The sequence below is a fragment of the Vanacampus margaritifer genome, chromosome 6, assembly GCF_051991255.1.
Source record: "Vanacampus margaritifer isolate UIUO_Vmar chromosome 6, RoL_Vmar_1.0, whole genome shotgun sequence".
Lineage (NCBI taxonomy): Eukaryota > Metazoa > Chordata > Actinopteri > Syngnathiformes > Syngnathidae > Vanacampus > Vanacampus margaritifer.
The window spans coordinates 29,480,964-29,499,090 of record NC_135437.1 but is presented as its reverse complement, the minus strand read 5'-3'; the positions used below and the strand labels follow the sequence as shown (position 1 = coordinate 29,499,090).

General features: G+C 41.7%; 1 protein-coding gene and 1 long non-coding RNA gene across 6 annotated transcripts in view; one reads left to right on the top strand and one right to left on the bottom strand.

Moving 5' to 3' along the window:
• LOC144053344 (uncharacterized) overlaps nucleotides 1-18,127 on the bottom strand; it is a 75,271-nt gene that overhangs the window by 24,009 nt on the left and 33,135 nt on the right. For all 5 annotated transcript variants that reach the window (XR_013294395.1, XR_013294393.1, XR_013294392.1 and 2 more), the window contains exon 4: nucleotides 2,214-2,333. This is a non-coding gene — a long non-coding RNA (uncharacterized LOC144053344). The remainder of the gene's footprint in view (nucleotides 1-2,213; nucleotides 2,334-18,127) is intronic.
• pthlhb (parathyroid hormone-like hormone b) lies at nucleotides 15,511-18,111 on the top strand. Its single transcript, XM_077567176.1, has 2 exons — nucleotides 15,511-15,614; nucleotides 17,727-18,111. The coding sequence occupies exons 1-2, from the start codon at nucleotides 15,511-15,513 to the stop codon at nucleotides 18,109-18,111; spliced, it is 489 nt and encodes a 162-aa protein (XP_077423302.1).

Here is an 18,127-nt window from a genome sequence, read left to right as displayed (position 1 = left end):
CGAGTCTCTCTCACTGGAGAGGAAAAAAATAAATAAAAATTCCCCCTTGTTGAATTCCGACATCCAATTGTAGGTGGAGAAGAGCAGACAGTCTGCGGTGGTGAAAAGTCGCCCTTGGTGCTGCTCCGCTTTTGCATTCAGATGCTTTTTTTTTGCTGCTTTTTTTTTTTTTTTACCCACAAACCATAAAAACTCGGCCTGTTGAGTTAATAACACACATAAGTGATTTAAGCGTACTTAATTTAATATTTTCACACAGCCTTTTATTAAATGATACCTGATACTCGTGTGCTACATTTTTGTTGGCACGGCAATTTTCTTTTTTTCTTTTTCCCCGCCGATGTGTCACAAACCTGACGAGGAGGATTGCGGCGAAGCGAGCTTCACTTGTCTCATTAGCTTGGCCTCGCTTACGTCGCTTTTGCACACTAAAACTAAAAGATTAGCCGAAGAGCCCAGCGGTCGGCAAGACTCAAAGAGCCACTGGGACCGCACGTCACCCACAGAAAACAAACACGTGCGAGCCACAAAACGATTTAGATAGAGAGGATAAACCTGCACATTGCGTAAACCAAACTATAGTGTGTTGTATTCATGAAATGCTTCAGAGAACACAAAACAAAAACATTTCCAACTCTTAAAAAAACGACATTTGGACGAAGCTGACTTTGTTACTACGTTAATGTCTATTTGAGTAAGCCAGCTATCTGATTAAAATATTTATTTTTCCGGGTTCATGTGATTTGGTCGACCTACCTCCGAAAATCTTCTTCTTCATAAAAACTTTCAAACGCTTTACCTCCTTTTCACAAATTTGATATTTCTGCACCAGGTGGCCTAACACGCTTAGCTTAGCTTTGCTAACTAATCTTAGCCTAGTAGATTTAGTTTAGCCTAGCCACTTATCTTGACCAAAATCCCCTAACTTTAGGTTGACTAGATTTTAAAAATTCTAATCCGGGAAACTACTATTTCGTTAAATGTCAAATATACAATGAATTCTCACCAGGAACAATTCATAATAAATGTAATCGCGAGTCCATCTGGTGGATGGTGGTTGTGTTATTACTTTATCTAATGACAATTCATGATTGACCGGGACAATCGGACTGGCGAAATTCACCTGGACTCAGGCCACAAAGCTAAAAAAGCGGGACTATCCCAGCCCACTTATTTTTAGCTTATCTTGTTTACTCGCCTTAGCGTAATAGACTTAACTTAGACTAGCCTTATTAGCTTGGACAAGCCTGCTTACCTTTATACTATACATGATACCTGATGTTTTGAGACACCTAATTGTATGGAGTGTGGATTGTAACGTTAGCTCTGTTAGCTTAGCCTAGCCTAATTAGGTTGGACATGCCCACTTAGCGTTGACTTTATTGTTATATGATACCTGAAAGATTTTGAGACATAATTGTATGGAGTGTGCCTGTAGTCTAATGTTAGCTGTGTTAGCTTAGCCTAGCCAAATTAGCTTGGAGAAGCCCACTTACCTTTGACTTTGTTATTATACGATATCTGAAAGGTGTTGTGACACCTAATTGTATGGCGTGTGCCTGTAGTCTAATGTTAGCTGTGTTAGCTTAGCCCTTATAGCAATCGACAAATTCTGCATTTGTGAACGTACGCCCTCACCAAAGGTCAACGGCTCATCATTACATCATGACGAGCCAGTCCAACTCAATTACACTGCAAAAAAAAAAATGCAAAAAGCTGATATTTAAAGAGGGAAAAATAAGAGGTTATGACGGTCATAAAAATTCACATTTTGCTCCGGTGTATCTTGGCCGCGCGTGTTATTGAAAGAAGTCAAACTTTATTACCTTTGGAGTGAAAAGTTGTAATTTTTTTGAAGTGGCGCGTGTATTTCTTTCTGGACGCAATCGTCACCCGTCATATCTGCTTACGTGCAAACACGTGCGATGGTGGGAAGTAACAAAGTACAAGTACATCATTTCTGGACTTACGTAAAAAAAAAATAAAAAAAAATCTGCACTTTACTTGAGTTAGAATCGTACCTCGTCTCACAAGTGCAACCATTCAACATCATTTCTTGGGAATAACACACACTTGCATATTATACACACCCCGGAAATTGCCCTTCAAAAGCTGTTTTTTCTTCTTCTTATAAGTTCCCCCGTTTTACCGGCATTCATTTGACGAATTAGAATTTCTTGTTGTTTTTTTCATATAAAGAGAAGTTCTCTCACCTTTCTAACAGTTTTGGCTGACTTGCTGATGTGCGCCAAAGTCCTCTGGCGTGATCACGCTCACAAAAGTGAAGACGAGCAGAATGTTCCGGATGTGCGCTGATGTTTACCGAGTGGTGCCTGCATTGGGGAAAAAAAAGTTTGACATTGTAAAATACTTGCTGCCAAAGGCATGTTTGTTTTTGTGTACTGCCGTTTCCTTGTTCCTTGCCCCACGAATCCATTTGCGAGGCCGCCATGATTCTTGGGGAGCAGCGAAAATTATTTAACTATAGAGGCCTCTTCTTTCATCAGGAAAAAAAAAAGTATATTTCTATCTGTTTCTGTTTTGCAGCAATTAGCATTAAAATATAGCTAAGTTTGATCATAATTCCCAAATCTGTTGAAAACACTGGCAAAAAGAGCTTGTTGCAACAGATGTATTTAGAACTGTGGGTAAATGAACTGTTTTCAACATAGCCCCCGGTTGATCTCTTATACTCTACTGCCACCTGCTGGCCGTTTGTGTAATAACTACCATTTCTTCAACTGTTTTCTGCAGTTGAGAGGCCGCCGCATTAAAGCCTTCTGTATGCTCTAGCATAAAAAACAACAACATAAAAACATATAAATTCGTCTTTGGGACACTTAAAAGATTTCAAATAAATGTCGGGGAGCAAATGAGTTAACAAGCTCCTGAAGATTTGACCTGATTGATCTTCATTTGAAACTTCTGATTTCATCCAACTCTGTAGTTTCCAAGAAAAATGGCGTCGCATTTGCACGAAAGTGAACATCAAACAGACGTAAAGTGAGTTTGACTTTTTCTGTTTTAAATGTATGCACGTATCCTTGACTGAGGTAGCGAGCGTGAGTGCTTTTGCCACCTCGGTGAAGAACACAGACGCCAAATGGTTAGCGTGCGCATGTCGAAAGCTTAAAAGAACACACGGATCCTTTTTATTGGACTCTTTCCTCCCTGCTAAGTCATCAGGTGTTTGCCTCCGTCTGCCAGGAAGGAAGTCCTTATGAATGTTAACCAGAACACCTCAGGCATGCTCGCCCGCCCACACACAATAAGGTTATTTATAGCCAAAGACGCCGCGCCGAGGACGTCCAATTAGTCATTGGATATGTTCGGCAGCCGAGTTGCTCCAATAAATCCCTTGGCGTGTTTTATGGTCATGTGTTGCGACGCATGCATCAACTCCAAATGGGAGTGCTTCACGTCATGTGGGAAATTGATGGAGTGTTCTTTGCCGTTTGTCATTTTTTGCACGTTGGCACCGGTCAGCTCGGCCGCCATTGTTGACTTTTCCATCTCGAGCTTTTGCTGAAGCCAAGAAGAGGAAGAAGCAACGCGGACGGACACCTTCTATTAGGCCCCGCAGGGGAAATGACATTCGCACGTGCGCAGACACAATCAACGTCTGTCCGGTCTCAAGGATTGGACACTCGTGCTGCAACGGATCGCAAAAGTCACGCTTTGGACTTTGTCTTCATTTATTTTGTAAAATGTTATTCCCTATAAAAAAAAAGTGTCTCATAAATAAAAATAAGTAATGAAACAAAGTTCTATCTATCTAGTTTTTTTTTATAATGAAAGTGAGAGTGAATTACAAAGTAGTCTTAGTCCAGAATATTGAAAAAGAATTCAAGTAAGCCAGTTACCAGCTGTCAAACTCATTTACAGCTACCAGCCAGGCACCCGTAGGTAATGCTAACAGCTAGCTGCATGCTAGCCTGTAGCCACCTACGTCGTATCATACAATGAAGGTGTAAGTTTCTTAGCGTCCTGAATTAGCTATTAAATATGAGTTCAAGATGAAGTTGTGTTGATGTTAGTCGGCGGTCGCAACTTGAATGTCTGTCAAAACTACAAACGTCTAAAAGGGAAGTCAAGCTAGCCATCATGCCACGACGTGGGCTACTTTCAAAGTAAATGTCCACTAAGGCTGTTTGCATTGTCATCAATGTAAACAAACTTTATTTTGAAGTTAGCATGAGCGTAAGCGGTGTGTGACGTTGTTTATGTTTTAGCTTCCTTGACATGTCTGAATGTTGTCCACCGTGCACACTTTGATGTTGCCCCCCCCACACACACATGTATAAATGTAAGTAAGTTATCCCTTATTTACTCTGATAGTATGTTTGAACCATGTGGGTTGGGACTGAAGCTGTAGTCGCAAAACAGGAAATGCGCCTTAAGCTAGTATTTGGTGATCAAAACGCTATCTTGTTGTTGTTTATAACCACACTTCGCAGATGAACTATTGAACTCTAAACTGTTGAAAACTTCAGCGCAGAAGAAAGACACGTCTGCACAATGACTCCTAGATATCAGTGATGGTTGCTGCTGTGCTCCCCTTTAGAGCAGCAACATAAGTGTAACTAGGACACATCCTATTCAAAAGAGAGGACCGGGCGGAGTGTGCATTCAGAGCGGGTACACGTCTCTGTCAGTTCTCCTCGCGAGTAAAAAGAATCAAAGTCTCTTGTCTTCCTTCCTTGTCTGTTGTTTATTAAATGTTCTAGACTGAACCTGACATTAACTTGGTCCTTCGGCTGAAAATGTCGTTGACATTTAAGAAGAATTGATGTTCTATGATCAATCAATATCAGTTTGAACTGAAGTGATTCGAATCGGGAAAAGTGAACTCTTGTGAATGGAACTGAAATCGATTGAGGAAATCAGAATAATACCCAGCCCTAGTCATTTCCATTGGCAGGAAAGAAGTCGGTTGTGTTCACTCCCACAACGGCGTAATATTAAGGAAATACCAAGAGAGAGACTGCAGGCAGCATACACACATCATGGAAGCGTCTGTCTGTCCATTCAATATAGCGTCTTATATAATGGTCCATATTTCAGATTGGAAAAAAAAAGAGTGAGTGATGAAGTAAAAGGCCTTCTTTTTGGCCGATGTTTGGGGAACCCCCTCCCGCTCGTACCCCCTCCAAAAGTGCACTTTGGTGCCAGAAAGCGAACACATCATACCTACGCAGCCACTTCACTCCCGCCATTAACACTCGACTTGAAAGCAGCTCTGCAACCACCGCACAACAACACCCCCTCGTAATCCATCCGAACCACAAGGCTCCGCTCTCCTTGGGGACAGTGTAACACAAACATAGTCAGCGTGCCTCAGTGTTTCCAGAAGCCACCCACCCACACCAGCGAGCTGACAGAAAGGAGATCTGCTGCCTGAATCACACGCGCTTTATTTACAACTCACAAAACCAACTCCAAAAGGTTAATACCTCTTTTTTTCGCTTTCTTTTTTGCTCAGGCAGCAGCAAGGAAGTAAGGGTAAAGTCAAAAGTTGTAAAGTGAACCAGCAGCGATAGGTGAAAAACCCGTGACCATATTCAAGATCATGTTTACAATTTTACCCCTCCAGCATATTAAAATTGATTAAAATTCACTTTTTTAACTTTTATTCCTAAGTACTATTTGTAATAACGAGTAGTACTTAAAGTTCTTAGTTGGGTTTTTTTATAAGAGAGAATGAATGCATCAAGTTTATTTTTAACTCACAGTTTATTACTGTAGTTAAGTTTACAGTAATAATCAAATGCAGGTGATAAATTACAAAGATTTTTTTTTTAGAATTGAAAAATAAGTATTTCGACACCAAAAGCAAAACATCACACACGCGCATCACACAGAAATGAGCATAGATGTCCTTTAATTCCAACCCTTCAGACAACTGCTACTTTAATCCACACGGAGCACTATATCATACATCATATCCAACAAAAGTGAATTAAACATGGCGTATTTAAACACTGCGATTTGCTGTCTCACAGCTGAAATCAGCTAGCACTAGAGTGAGGATAAGTTGTATAAAGGATGGCTAGATAGATGGATATTTAAACTCCAAAAGAGTCAATTAAACTATTTATGAACAAACTTTGGCTAGCTTAATGCTAACATACAATGAAAAATGCCATTGACAGGCTAACGGAACTGAGCAGTTACTGAGTCACATGAAACTCTTCTTCGTAAGTGTCTTCATGACACTGCCCCCAGTGGCCAAGTCCTTCACACTTATGATGTACATTTTTATTATTATTATTATTATTAATGTAATATTTGATTTATGTAATTACAATATGTTTTCATAAAGTAGAATATTATAGTGCTATTTTGTTGATTTAAAAAAATACAAGCTAAAAGGCCTCTGCTTCTTCTTCATCTTAATTACATCTCTTCCAGTTGAGCTCAGTGCTGCCCCTCATGTTGTGGCACAACGTGGTACTACACGGAAGGCCCACAACTGTAAATTCAGACCTTTGTGTATATCTCGAGAACCAGAGGGGGCAAATCCAGGTCCAGAAAGCAAAAACCCTGCCACAGTTTGGCTTTAGCCCCAGGTGCTAGCTAGCTAGTGAGCTAGCTAGCTCACGTGGCCATTGTTTACCTTTTCAGAGGCTAAAGCCAAAATGTGTGGCAGGTTTTTGACTTTCTAGACCTGGATTTGCCACCTCTGTGGAGAACTAAACAATTGCTTAAAAATCCACGGTACCTGAGAGTTTGACTCAAGCGGCGTCAGGAAGTATTTGTACTCGGTGACTCCGCTGGTGTGGCAGTGAAATGCAAGCCAGTCAGCAGCACACAGCAAACAGCGGGCCACCTTTCACAAGGGGATGCGGATGGGATGGCAGACGCCGCCAGCTTTGCATTTGCAGCGCGACTGTTGGAAAACCGCAGGCGCACCGAAAACAAGCCGCGCCTGGCCCCGGCCCCATGTTTGACTTACACTCAGTGTTGATTTATCTCCTGCCCGCAGTATGTAATCCAATGTCTAATGGACTCACTGTTCATTAGTGAATTAACACGTTTGAACATTTACATCATGGAGGCCCCGGCGGCCGTTCGGCCGGCATGTGTTTTCAATTGCTGCTTATTTTAGAGTTGCGCTCATAGGGTGGGGATATTTTGCGCTGACAAATCCGCCAGCAGCTTTGGGCAAGCCGAGGTCAACGGCGGAACACGGCCCAGTGACGAGCCCAAGGCCGACGTCGGAACGGATTAGCGCCGTCTCTGCGCCGCATCTCCTCCTTGGAAAGGTGGAAGCGCGCTTGCGTCGTGTTTTCATTCAGCGCTTTCAGATTTGAGGCAACTCAACGAGGCACTTTGGATAAACACATGAGACGCATTGCAAATGTCTTGACAAAAGTTGGCTGGCATACGTTTTGTTTATTGTGATGCTGGCTGAAGTTCCAAAACGTGTTTGTTTAAACGGGCATTCGGGCTTTGGATTGTTTTTTTACTCCATTTGTAAAGTTTGCTCTTTTTATTGGATATTTTCAACCTTATTTGACGATTTGAAGGGAAAAAAAGGACTAAAATATGTACTGACTTAAATAATCACTTTTTTACATACTTACAGGTACTTGTCAACTAATGTAGCTATTTATTTATCTACATACTATTTTGTTACACACTTAATTTGATACTCACTCAATTAAATAATTATTACGCTGTCATTGTACGGCAGAAGTCTCCGACGTAAGTGGCTAGCGGCTAGCTGTTAGCATGACCAATGATGTCTGGCTGCCGGCTGGTAAGTGAGTTTGACAGCGTACTTGAAATCGTTTTCAATATTCTGGACCAAGGCTACATTAACAAAGAAAAACATTCAACTCAAAATGTCAAACTTAGCTGTTTAGATTATAGGAACACAACTTTAAGTCATTAATATCTTGTTATTTTACACATGAACCAAGCGCTTCAGCACCAAGCGGGCGAACCACGTTGGACGTATCATAATGTGTCCAAAATTCAGGTGCCCGCTGACCGCCCCCCCCCCCCCCCAACCCCCCAACCCCCCACCCCGGGGACGACGGCGGTGGCGAGGACGAGGCCTCTGCTGCGCTGACTGCACTCCATTGAAAACAAGCAATGGATAAATAAACAGAGGAGCGAAGTCGACTGTGCTGTAATTGGCCAGGAAAGCAGCAGAGAGAGACAAGCTCATTTCAAGTAAATGGATCAGCTTGGAGCGCTGAAGTGCACTTGGCACGCCGCGACGCGCATTTGCAAGCCTCTGGAAAGTCCAAGTCAACTTTCTTTTTCTCTCTCCAGTGTTTAGATAGCCACTGAAAGGTCTCAGCAGGTACATGGCGTGGAAACACAACGCTCGCTACACGTGTCGCGCCGCGCGCACTGCTCCAAATATATAGAGCGCAGTTAAATATAGAACGTGTTTACGGCTGATGTCATTAAGACGGATCTAAAGAAAGCAAAGGAAATGATCGTCCTCGTGTGAATGCTGACTAGCAAAACAACAAAAGTCTACACACCCCTGTTGAAATGCCAGCTTTTTGTGATATACATAAAAACCTGTAAACTCAATTGGGGGGGAACAAAAAGGGAATGTACAGAGATAATGAGGTTGCAGAAGTGTGCACACCCTCTTGTAAATGGGAATGTGGCTGTGTTTCAGAATGAACAATGACGAGGGGGAAAAAAACCCACCAGCAAAAGCCTACTAGAACATCTGAACTTCTTTGGGGATTATTGGCGGCAGGTGCGTGCAAATGGGAGTACGCACACACCTGCAACCATTTTAAGTGCCTCTGATTAACAACAAATATTGCTGAGATGTTTTGGTAGGATTTTCCTGACATTTTTGATGTTGCTGCTCAATTGACTTTGCTTTAGTTATTTACAATTACTTAGTTGCAAACTGGGGATTTTTGTATTAATGCAGTATTAATAAGGGGGAGGGGGTTTGGGTACCATCCTTCCATCCATCAGAGTGTAAGTTTTTTTCCATTTTAAATTAACTGATTAGAAAAAGAAGAGGATGAGCGTGTGCAGTGGATCAAAAGATGTTGAAGACGTCCTCATAACATTAAAAGTCAAAAGAATGAACACATAACTGGTCCTCTTCAAATTTGGACAGCTATAGATAAAAAAGCGATTTATTATTAAGCGATTAATCAAAATTCTAAGATGTGATTAATCTGATTTAAAAATGTAATCGTTTGACAGCTCTAATAAATATATAAATATAATATAAATAAATAATTATGTATTTTTTTTTATGAAACAAAATCAAAGTTTGTCCAGTTGTGATGCTTGTGCCTCTTACTGACTAGCCCTCAAAGGCAGCTCGGTGTGTGCTGAAAACCCCCACGCAGCCGCACAGCCACCGCGATGGTCTGCCCGCACCCGCCTGCCCGCGAACTATCACCCAAAACATTTGCATAAACCTCAGCCGGCCTGCCAATCTATACACACGCACACGCTCACACACACACACTCACAGCCGAGTTTCTCGCCCCGCGGCAAAGACATCTCTGTCTGGAGGTGGAAGAGGGCGGGGGTGCACGAGTGCACGGGTGCACGGGCTCTGGGCTTGTGATGGCATTTTACACCAGACGTAAAACCCCACTGTGGTGTTTTATGCCTTTGTGGTTTGCGATGATGCCGTGGCATGGCCTGTGGAACACTTTTTTCTGCCCGCTGCAACTTGCTCGCTGTCCGTCCAGAAAGAAGATGAATTAAAAAAAAACAAAAAAAAGTGCCATGCCACACATGCCATCGTTAACGTTACACCACGTATCAAACTCCGCCAAATTCCGCCAGAATTTTAGACAGTCACCTAAAGAAAATCATTTCATGTTTGTTTGTTTTTTTACTCCATTGGTTGCTACATTTACACTTTTGCACAAAATCTGTCCCAAAATAAAATGTTTGTGCTTTTTTTTTTAACAGATATTTTCTCACAAAATTGTTTCTTGTAGCTAGCTAGCTAGAGCAGAGCTAGCTCAATAGCTAACTAGAAAGACTAGCTCATTAGTTAGACACTGGGTTGCTACTTCTTATTTTGGTATAAAAATCTGTACCAAAATTGCAATTTTTGTGCACTTTTTTTTTACAGATATTTTAGCACCATATCCCTTCTTGCGATAGATAGATAGATAGATGGATAGATAGATAGATAGATAGATAGATAGATATGTATTTGATGTTGCTATTTGCATGACCTGATTTCAAATTCAATTTTTTTGTTAAAAATATACATACTAACAAGTACATGGGATGTCATTTAAATAACATGCAGAAGTGATTTTACATTTGTATGACGTTCAGTCCTAACTACTCTCTGAGGAAAACCAGATCTGCGGTAAAAATGACTTTGAGGCTCCTTGCTTTACACGCTTGACAGCTGCCTGAGGTTTTTCACACGCTCTCAGTGAAGATAAATTGAATGTACTTTTTTTTTTCATGTAAAAAAATCAATGAAGGGCTGATTGAGGAGGCCACACGCGGGCGTCGTTACGGTAATGGCGGCCTCCTCGCTCTGTTTGTTTACACGAGTTAAGAGCGGGCTCAAATCATTAATGAGTGCTTTGCGTCCAGCGTGTAACCACAGCTAAGCCAGTGGGTCAACAAGGTTGGCCAGGCTAACCACTGTGCGTGCGTGTGTGCGTGTGCGTGAGAGAGTGCGTCTTCGTGAATGTCAATGGAAAAATATGTTAAGAGAATGCAATTTGTGTATATGTGAATACCGAAGAGCTGACACTGGGCAGAAATACTGTGGAATTAATTGACGGTGAAAATTGAAATGTTGAATGTGTACGACGGCGTATTAGGACCTCGTATAAATATATATTTTTTAGAGGGTGGGGGCAATATTCCGAGAAAAGAAAAAACTTTATAAAGTGGCAAATTTGCAAGAAAAAATGTCCCAAATTTGCCACTTTCTAAAATTTGTGACTTTATAAAATAGCAAATTTGCGATAGAAAAAAAAAGTGCAAATCTGCGACTTTATACTTTGTACTTTATAAAGTGGCAAATTTGGGAGTTTTTTTTTGGAATATTACCCTCCCTCCTCTGAGATTTTTTTATTTTTATTATACATGACCCAAATATGCCTTTGTAAATTGGAGACTCCACCTATGTGATTTTGTTTTTAACATTTCAACATTTGTATTTGAAGTATGCTCAAAAAGTTAATTGCACCTCAATCCTGTAGGTGGAATGTCAGGGAGATAAAAAGAAAGAAAGAAAAAGAAACTTTCTTTCTCGTGCTTTAAGGTTTTGCCTAAAAAGAAGCAGAACTGAATTGAAAGCACTCTCCTGTTGAGACTCGAGCGCAGCTCTGCCAAGCTGGAATCATTTCATCTTAGAAACATATTTCACAGGCAAAATGTGCATTGGCAGATATTTCCTGTCTGAAAAATAATGATTTAATGTACCTGCACTCTAGACTGAGTCTGGACAACACGCTTTTGTCCCGCTTCGGACCTCCCCGACTCTCTGTCTCCAGGAGCCTGACATTTATGGTTAACATTAAAAAAGAAAAGAAAAAAAAAGCTTCGTTGTAAATAAGGAAGTGGGCCCACAAGCCGCTTTGAGGAGGAGGATGATCATATATCACGCGGCCAAGCAGCGAGACAGACAAATCTTGGAGGTGCTCTCGGATGAAATAAATGGCAAAAAATGTTTGGCTAACCCTGAACACCAGTTAGGTAATGTGCAGGACGTACGCATTTTCAACCGTGGATGCACACTTTTCCAGCACGCGGGGACGTAACCAAGAAAAAACGTTGGGAAACTCAACCTGTGCGTCATGTCATGTTGTAAATGTATGAAGAAGACGTTAAGTGTTGCGTTAATCTTGACTGCGGTGACAAATAAAACCTTCACCGTCACAGTTTAAATACATCACATTTGAACATATATATATATATATTTACTCTCTCTCTCTATATAATTATTATTATTATTTATTTATTGGCCATTGTAATGAAATAATGAAAGTCACACAAGTTACCTTTACAATCTTGCAAACTCCCGAGCGCATTTCATTGACATTAGAAAAATTGCTTGTTGTGCATATTCATGTGAAGAAGCATGAAGTAGGCGGCGGTCACCATGAAAACACCAAACAAAACAAAACATCACTTGGCCTACAGCCTCAAAGTCAACTAGGGAAGCGGCCCAGAAACGTATTTTTCTTTCCCGTCCATTAGTCGGTACAAAGCTCATTCTCGCAGGAAGTGACCAGGACGGCTGAGCTTATAAAAGGTCATTGTAATATATTTTTTTCTTCTTATATTGGAGTTCTCGGCTCTCCCGATGGTGCTTTCCACAAAAGTGTGAGACGTGATGCCGGTTGACGCCCAGTGCGAACGTCGCATTTACGGAGATGGGAGCTGATGTCAGCATCACAATTTCGCACTTATGGGAGTGCCCGCAATCATAAATCAATATTCACGTCATAATTGGCGTGGTGCTTTTATTTGGAAGAATCGCACGGGAATTTCAGGCATTTTGTAGTCTGCAAACAAAACAAAAAAAACATCAGATATGTCCACATTTACAAATGTATATACATAAAATAAATGTCATTTGCTTCAAAAGAGTAATAACAATCTAATTAAAGAAGCAGTAAATAATAATTAATATTGTATTTCATATACAGAGGTGGAAAATCCAGGTCCAGAAAAATCTTTTTTTGTTTCTAACTAACGTTGGTGTATTTTTTTTTCTTTTAATTCAACTGAAACCCTTCACCTAAACCGGATACTTCAGAGTTCCACCAGAGTCGTGAAGTTGTCAGGAGACCCGAAGAAGGATCAAAGGAAGGAAAGATGAAGCAATGTGAAATCCAACACCAACCGAGCATCACCCTTCATCCACACAGTTACAAATCCAGAATCATTCATCAATATCAGATACATCTGAATTCTAACCGGATTAGGGAGAAGTCAAGAGACCAGAGGAAGGACTAAAGGAAGGAAGGATAGATGAAGCCGAGTGAGATCCACAAACGGCAACCTCCACTGATTGAGTGATCAGTGGGAGAAGCAAATTATTTTTGAGTTTCAGTAGATTTTTTCGTTGATAATGAAAATCAAAGCAAAAAAACAAAAACACAGAATAGGTCAAAGGTCCGTATTGTCATTCGTAGAGAAAAGCTAGCGGCTAAAACGACAATGAGGAGCTGTTTTTTTATCCGCAAATAATTAGAAGTGCATACCAAACATTCACCAGTACACCAGTAAAAACTCAATTTCAAAGAGGTTGCTGACTCCGGAACTGGACCATTACTACCGCCGAGCTCCAATCTTGAATCTACATGGCGGAATTTCTGCGACAAGGCTCTGAAACGCATCCACTGCGCTAAAACCAAACCCAGATTGACTGTAATATAGTACATCCTGATGAGAGAAAAATCCACCATAGTGGTTCTGTTGGGTTCGGCTGGGAGTTTCTTTGGTCTTGCGACTCAAATCCGGATCCGTAACCATGCAGCGGTGAGCTGTTTTGCTCAGGTAAGGCGGGGCAACGGGAGGCGGGGGTGAGGGTGAGGGGTTGGGGGGGTAGCATGGGTTCCACTGAATGGCGCATACTGAGAGGCTGTGGGTTGGGTTTCTCTGAGGTTATGGTCATTCTCCCCTGGGCAAGTGGTTTGGGCCTCGTTGTGTACTTTGGACTAAGACCGTCCCTCCCCCGCCTTGTACGGTAACACATGACCACCTTGGTGGTCGCACACCTGTCAGTCCTGACCTCCTTTTTGATCTGACAAGACACTTTCTTGAAGTTACCGGCTTTTCGAAGAAAATGTGTTAAAACTGTCAGTATAATCCTGACCTGTAGTGCATTAGTAAAACGATCCTTTCCGACCCCATCATGTAGCTGGAATTTGATTTCTGGGCAACCACCACGCCCAAGAAGAGCAACCAATCAACCAATCCAATATCCGCCGTCAGTTAGCAACCAAAGAAAAGAAGCAAGTGGAAAGATGGTGAGACAAAACAAGGGTGAACCTTCCAGAGAGACCTGCGATGTCCCTTTACTGGGTTGGAGGAATCGGAGCTGCAGAGATGTTCTAATCCTCCTGACCACAGGGGGAGCTTGAGGCTGGTCTCGTGGATCTTATTTAGTCTTCAATGAACCCAAAAAGTATGTAAGTACTGGTGTTAGCCAGGTACTTCGGCACATACAACACGAGGTTCAAACCCAGAACGTCAAAAGTCAATCAAACCCGGACACAATTTGTTATTTGGCCAAGTAGGTTGCAAATGTGAAGGGTTTGTTGTAAAGATGTCACATGAGGTCAACTGCATGGAAAGGAAGGAACAGCAGTCATTTATATTTCAACTGGGACGGCTTTTTTGTTTTTTTTTGGATTAATGGCACAGGGGACTATTGACACGCTAGCCATTCTTCAAATAAAGCCAAGCAAACAATTTAATAAATAAATACCTGTGAGAAAATTCCTTCCGCAAACCCAATTGGGGAGCATTTTAGTTGCCAGTCTGGCTTTTGAGAATTGTTTTCAACTCATTCAAACCAAACAAACTTATAAATACGTTTTTAATACTTTGCCCTGCACTCCCAAAAACGCATGTATAATTTTTTTTTAAATAATGCTAGAGCATAAAGAATATGTGTGGGAATCTTAAAAAAAAAATGTTTTAAACAAAAAACTAAAGGTGTCGCAACCGGACAGACTGTAAATAACGTTAGATTTGACAGCCTTATTTTATTTTGATTATTTTTTTAAGTATATAATATGGTGTCACTGAGTAATGTTATCAATATTTTCAGTCTGAAAATTCACTAGAATCCACGATATGAAGTGAAAAATGACCCAAACATTTTTTGCACCCCCTCCCACCCCCAAAAAAATGCCTTTGTGAACTTCTTGTCAGTGCAGGTGAGTGCAAACCGGGGGGAGGAGGCGGTTGGGGTTCAGGTTCTGAGGACGGGGAGGGTGTTAAGGACTGAGGTGGTGCCTGCATCTTCAAACCCGAAGAGGAGTTTGCCCCCCCCCCCCTCTCTCAGACACACTAGCTGACTCAGAGTAAAAAGTCACTCAGAAGCTGCTGTGCTCGCGGACCACCACAGAAGATGCTCCAGTCTTGGTGAGACCACCTCAAGTCGGAGTGCAGCCGGCGGCGGCTTCGTGCTCCTGTTTCTGCTGCAGGCCGACTATCTTTATCCTGCTTTTCTTTTCTTTTTTTAATCGGGACATTGGGGAGAAATAAATAGCCAAGCTCACACTGTTGGGAGGCAAATGAATGGAAAGGACCGGCGGGGGATTTCCCCAGGCTGCCTTCACACCAATGGATCTGCGCACAACTTTTAAGCCGGCTGCGTCGCGTTGGCCCAAATAACTTCATTAGCAAGGAGATCGTCTTTTGGAGTTGGATCCTTTGGGGGGTTTTCACCGTCAAAAGTATTGTGTAAGTACCAGTTGCTTGTTCTCTCACCTGTTTGAAGTGAACAAAATCGATTTTGGTTTGAATGTACCACGTGGTGTGTTTTGCAGTTCTTGGGGTGGAAAGATGTGCCCCGTGGTTGTACTTCATCAGTGGAGTCTGGCGGTCTTCTTGCTGTGTTCTCCGGTGACGCCTTATGGGAGGCCGGGGGACGCGCTCAGTAGCAGAATGTGAGTTCTTGTCAAAAGTTTCAAATGACTGATCCACAGTCTGTGTCTGGCTCAGGTCGGGTTGTCTTCCGCCGTCCCGATCCGCTTGACAGGGAACACCACTTTCCTTTGCGCCAATTGAATTGACTTTGGTGGACAAGTACAGAAACATTCCCAGACTGTTTTGTGGTCTTGGGCTCAAGCACAAAGCTGTTTTTGCTGCCCTCTACTGGACTCGACTCAACATCTTTGTTGCTCACACTGACTTACTTGAAAGTGCAGTGGTGGGAAGCTTGCAAATATTTTGTTACTGTACTTAAGTAGATTTCCAACCTGTACATGAGCATTTATTATTTATTTATTATATTTAGTTTACTTGTACATGTTTTAATTTTACTCCATACACCTTTTTCTAAATAATGGTTTTCTTTTTTTTTTGTGTGAACTATATTGTCCACCATAAAGAGATTAGGGATTTATTTTTTAATACAAATACTTAAACAAGGAAAGACGTGACATGGAGGAACATAAAACAGGTAGCATGACCAAATATGATGAAGCTGCTTTGGAGAAACAAAATCTTCTCCATCCATTAACTAATAAAAAATAAAAAAAACTAATTTAACACAATTGTTGAGAATTTCACTTAATCTGAAAAACAACAACATACAAAATCGTATTTATTCAGTTCTCCTTAGCTTAGTTCTCATTTTTTTTGCTACTGGGTTCACAATGTTACCAAAGCTACGCTAACATGTTCTTTTGATAGTTTGTCTAAATGTTTGTTGTTGTTTTTCTTCTCAATGTGAATATTATGAAAGTTAAAAGGACAGAATTTTTTTCACTTCTGTGTTTTTTTATTTATTAATTTTTTTAAACTTTTTTTTACTGAAGTACTTTTCAGATTTCAGACTTCAGTTTCAGAGTTTTTAAGTGAAAGTAATTGTAAATCGCATGAGAGTGAATTCAGAGCTTTGTTTCCAAGTATTATGCACGTTTGAAGTAGTGCTCTCAAAGTTAGTCTTCATTAATGAATTCATTAGTCACAAAAATGTATCACATTAATCATGTATTAACGAAGATCTTACGCTATTAATTTTGACCACAGATGATCCTATTGCTGACAGCGAATGGTTACGTTAAAAACAAAACATAAACATAAATACATGCATTAAAGGAAAGCATTTAATAAATGTTTTGCGTATGACTATTGGGGTCATTTTAAATTATGCAAGTAATTAAATGATTAGAAAAAGAAGATGATGAGCGCCTGTGCAGTGGATCAAAAAATGTTGAAGACGTCCCCATAACAATAAATTAAATGTCGAAAGAATTAACACATAACAGGTGCTCGTCAAATTTGGCGGGTAAAGAATGTTGATTTAAAAAAAAGCCTTTTTAATTCAGTGATTAATCGTGATTAATCCAAATTCGAAGATGTGATTAATCTGATTAAAAAATGTAATCGTTTGACAGCTCTAAATTAATGTCTAGAAACGTGCAAAAAGAAAGAACTACGTATTACTCAATTGTGGAGATTGAGTGTTAAACTGTTTGTCACAATTTCAGTTCTCTTCAGTGTTTTTGGGCGTGGCTAAAATGGCATCATGTGACGCACTTTTTCGTCGACCCTCCCTGATTGTACAAGAATTTTCGCGCCCTTCATAGCATCAACAAAAAAAATGCTACTTTAAAGTCCCTCGTTGTAGCTCCCTAGCTAGCTCCCATGGTACTTGTTTACCTGCTAGAGAGCTAGCTAGCTAGCTAGCATCAAAGGCTAAAGCTAAACTGTGGCAGGGTTTTTACTTTCCGGTGCAAGCTAGCTAGCTCCCCAGCTAACTCTTTTGGTGCTCGTTTACCTGCTAGGAAACTAGTTAGCTAGCATCAGGGGCTAAGGCCAAACTGTGGCAGGGTTTTTACTCTCAGGTGCTAGCTAGCTAGCACCCTAGCTAGCTCCCATGGTGCTCGTTTACCTGCTAGGGAGTTAGCCATCAGGGCCTAAAGCCAAACTGTGGCAGGGTTTTTACTTTCTGGACTTGGATTTCCCACCCCTGATGAAAACAAGCAAATCTCAAATCTCTGTAACATTTTTGTCTATTACAACATTGACTCAACGCCACCCTCTTCTGGCAGGCGGCGGTCAGTGAGCCACGCCCAGCTGATGCACGACAAAGGACGCAGCATGCAGGAGTTGAAGCGTCGCCTGTGGCTGCAAGAGCTCCTGGAGGAGGTGCACACGGCCGACGAGCGGGCGCCGCCCGCGCACGCCAGGACTTGGCCCAACTTCAGCGGCAACGACCTCCACCAGAAGCCCCCGGAGGCCAGCAAGGACCTTCCCCACAGGTTGGGGACGGAGCGCGAGGGCCCCGTGCTGCCGCAGGAGACCAACAAGGAGCTGGCCTACAAGGACCAGCCGCTCAAGGTGGCCACCAAGAGGAAAAAAAAGGCCAGGCTGGGCCGGCGCAGGGAGGGCGACAAGAAGCGGAGGAGGACCCGCTCCGCCCCAACTCCAGACTGACCCAGTCTGGACGTGC

Excerpts from the sequence above, each read along its gene's own strand:
- pthlhb (XM_077567176.1), top strand. The coding sequence starts at position 15,511 with ATGTGCCCCGTGGTTGTACTTCATCAGTGGAGTCTGGCGGTCTTCTTG. Across the intron at positions 15,615-17,726 it reads GACGCGCTCAGTAGCAGAAT|GCGGCGGTCAGTGAGCCACG; the intron begins GTGAGTTCTTGT and ends CTCTTCTGGCAG.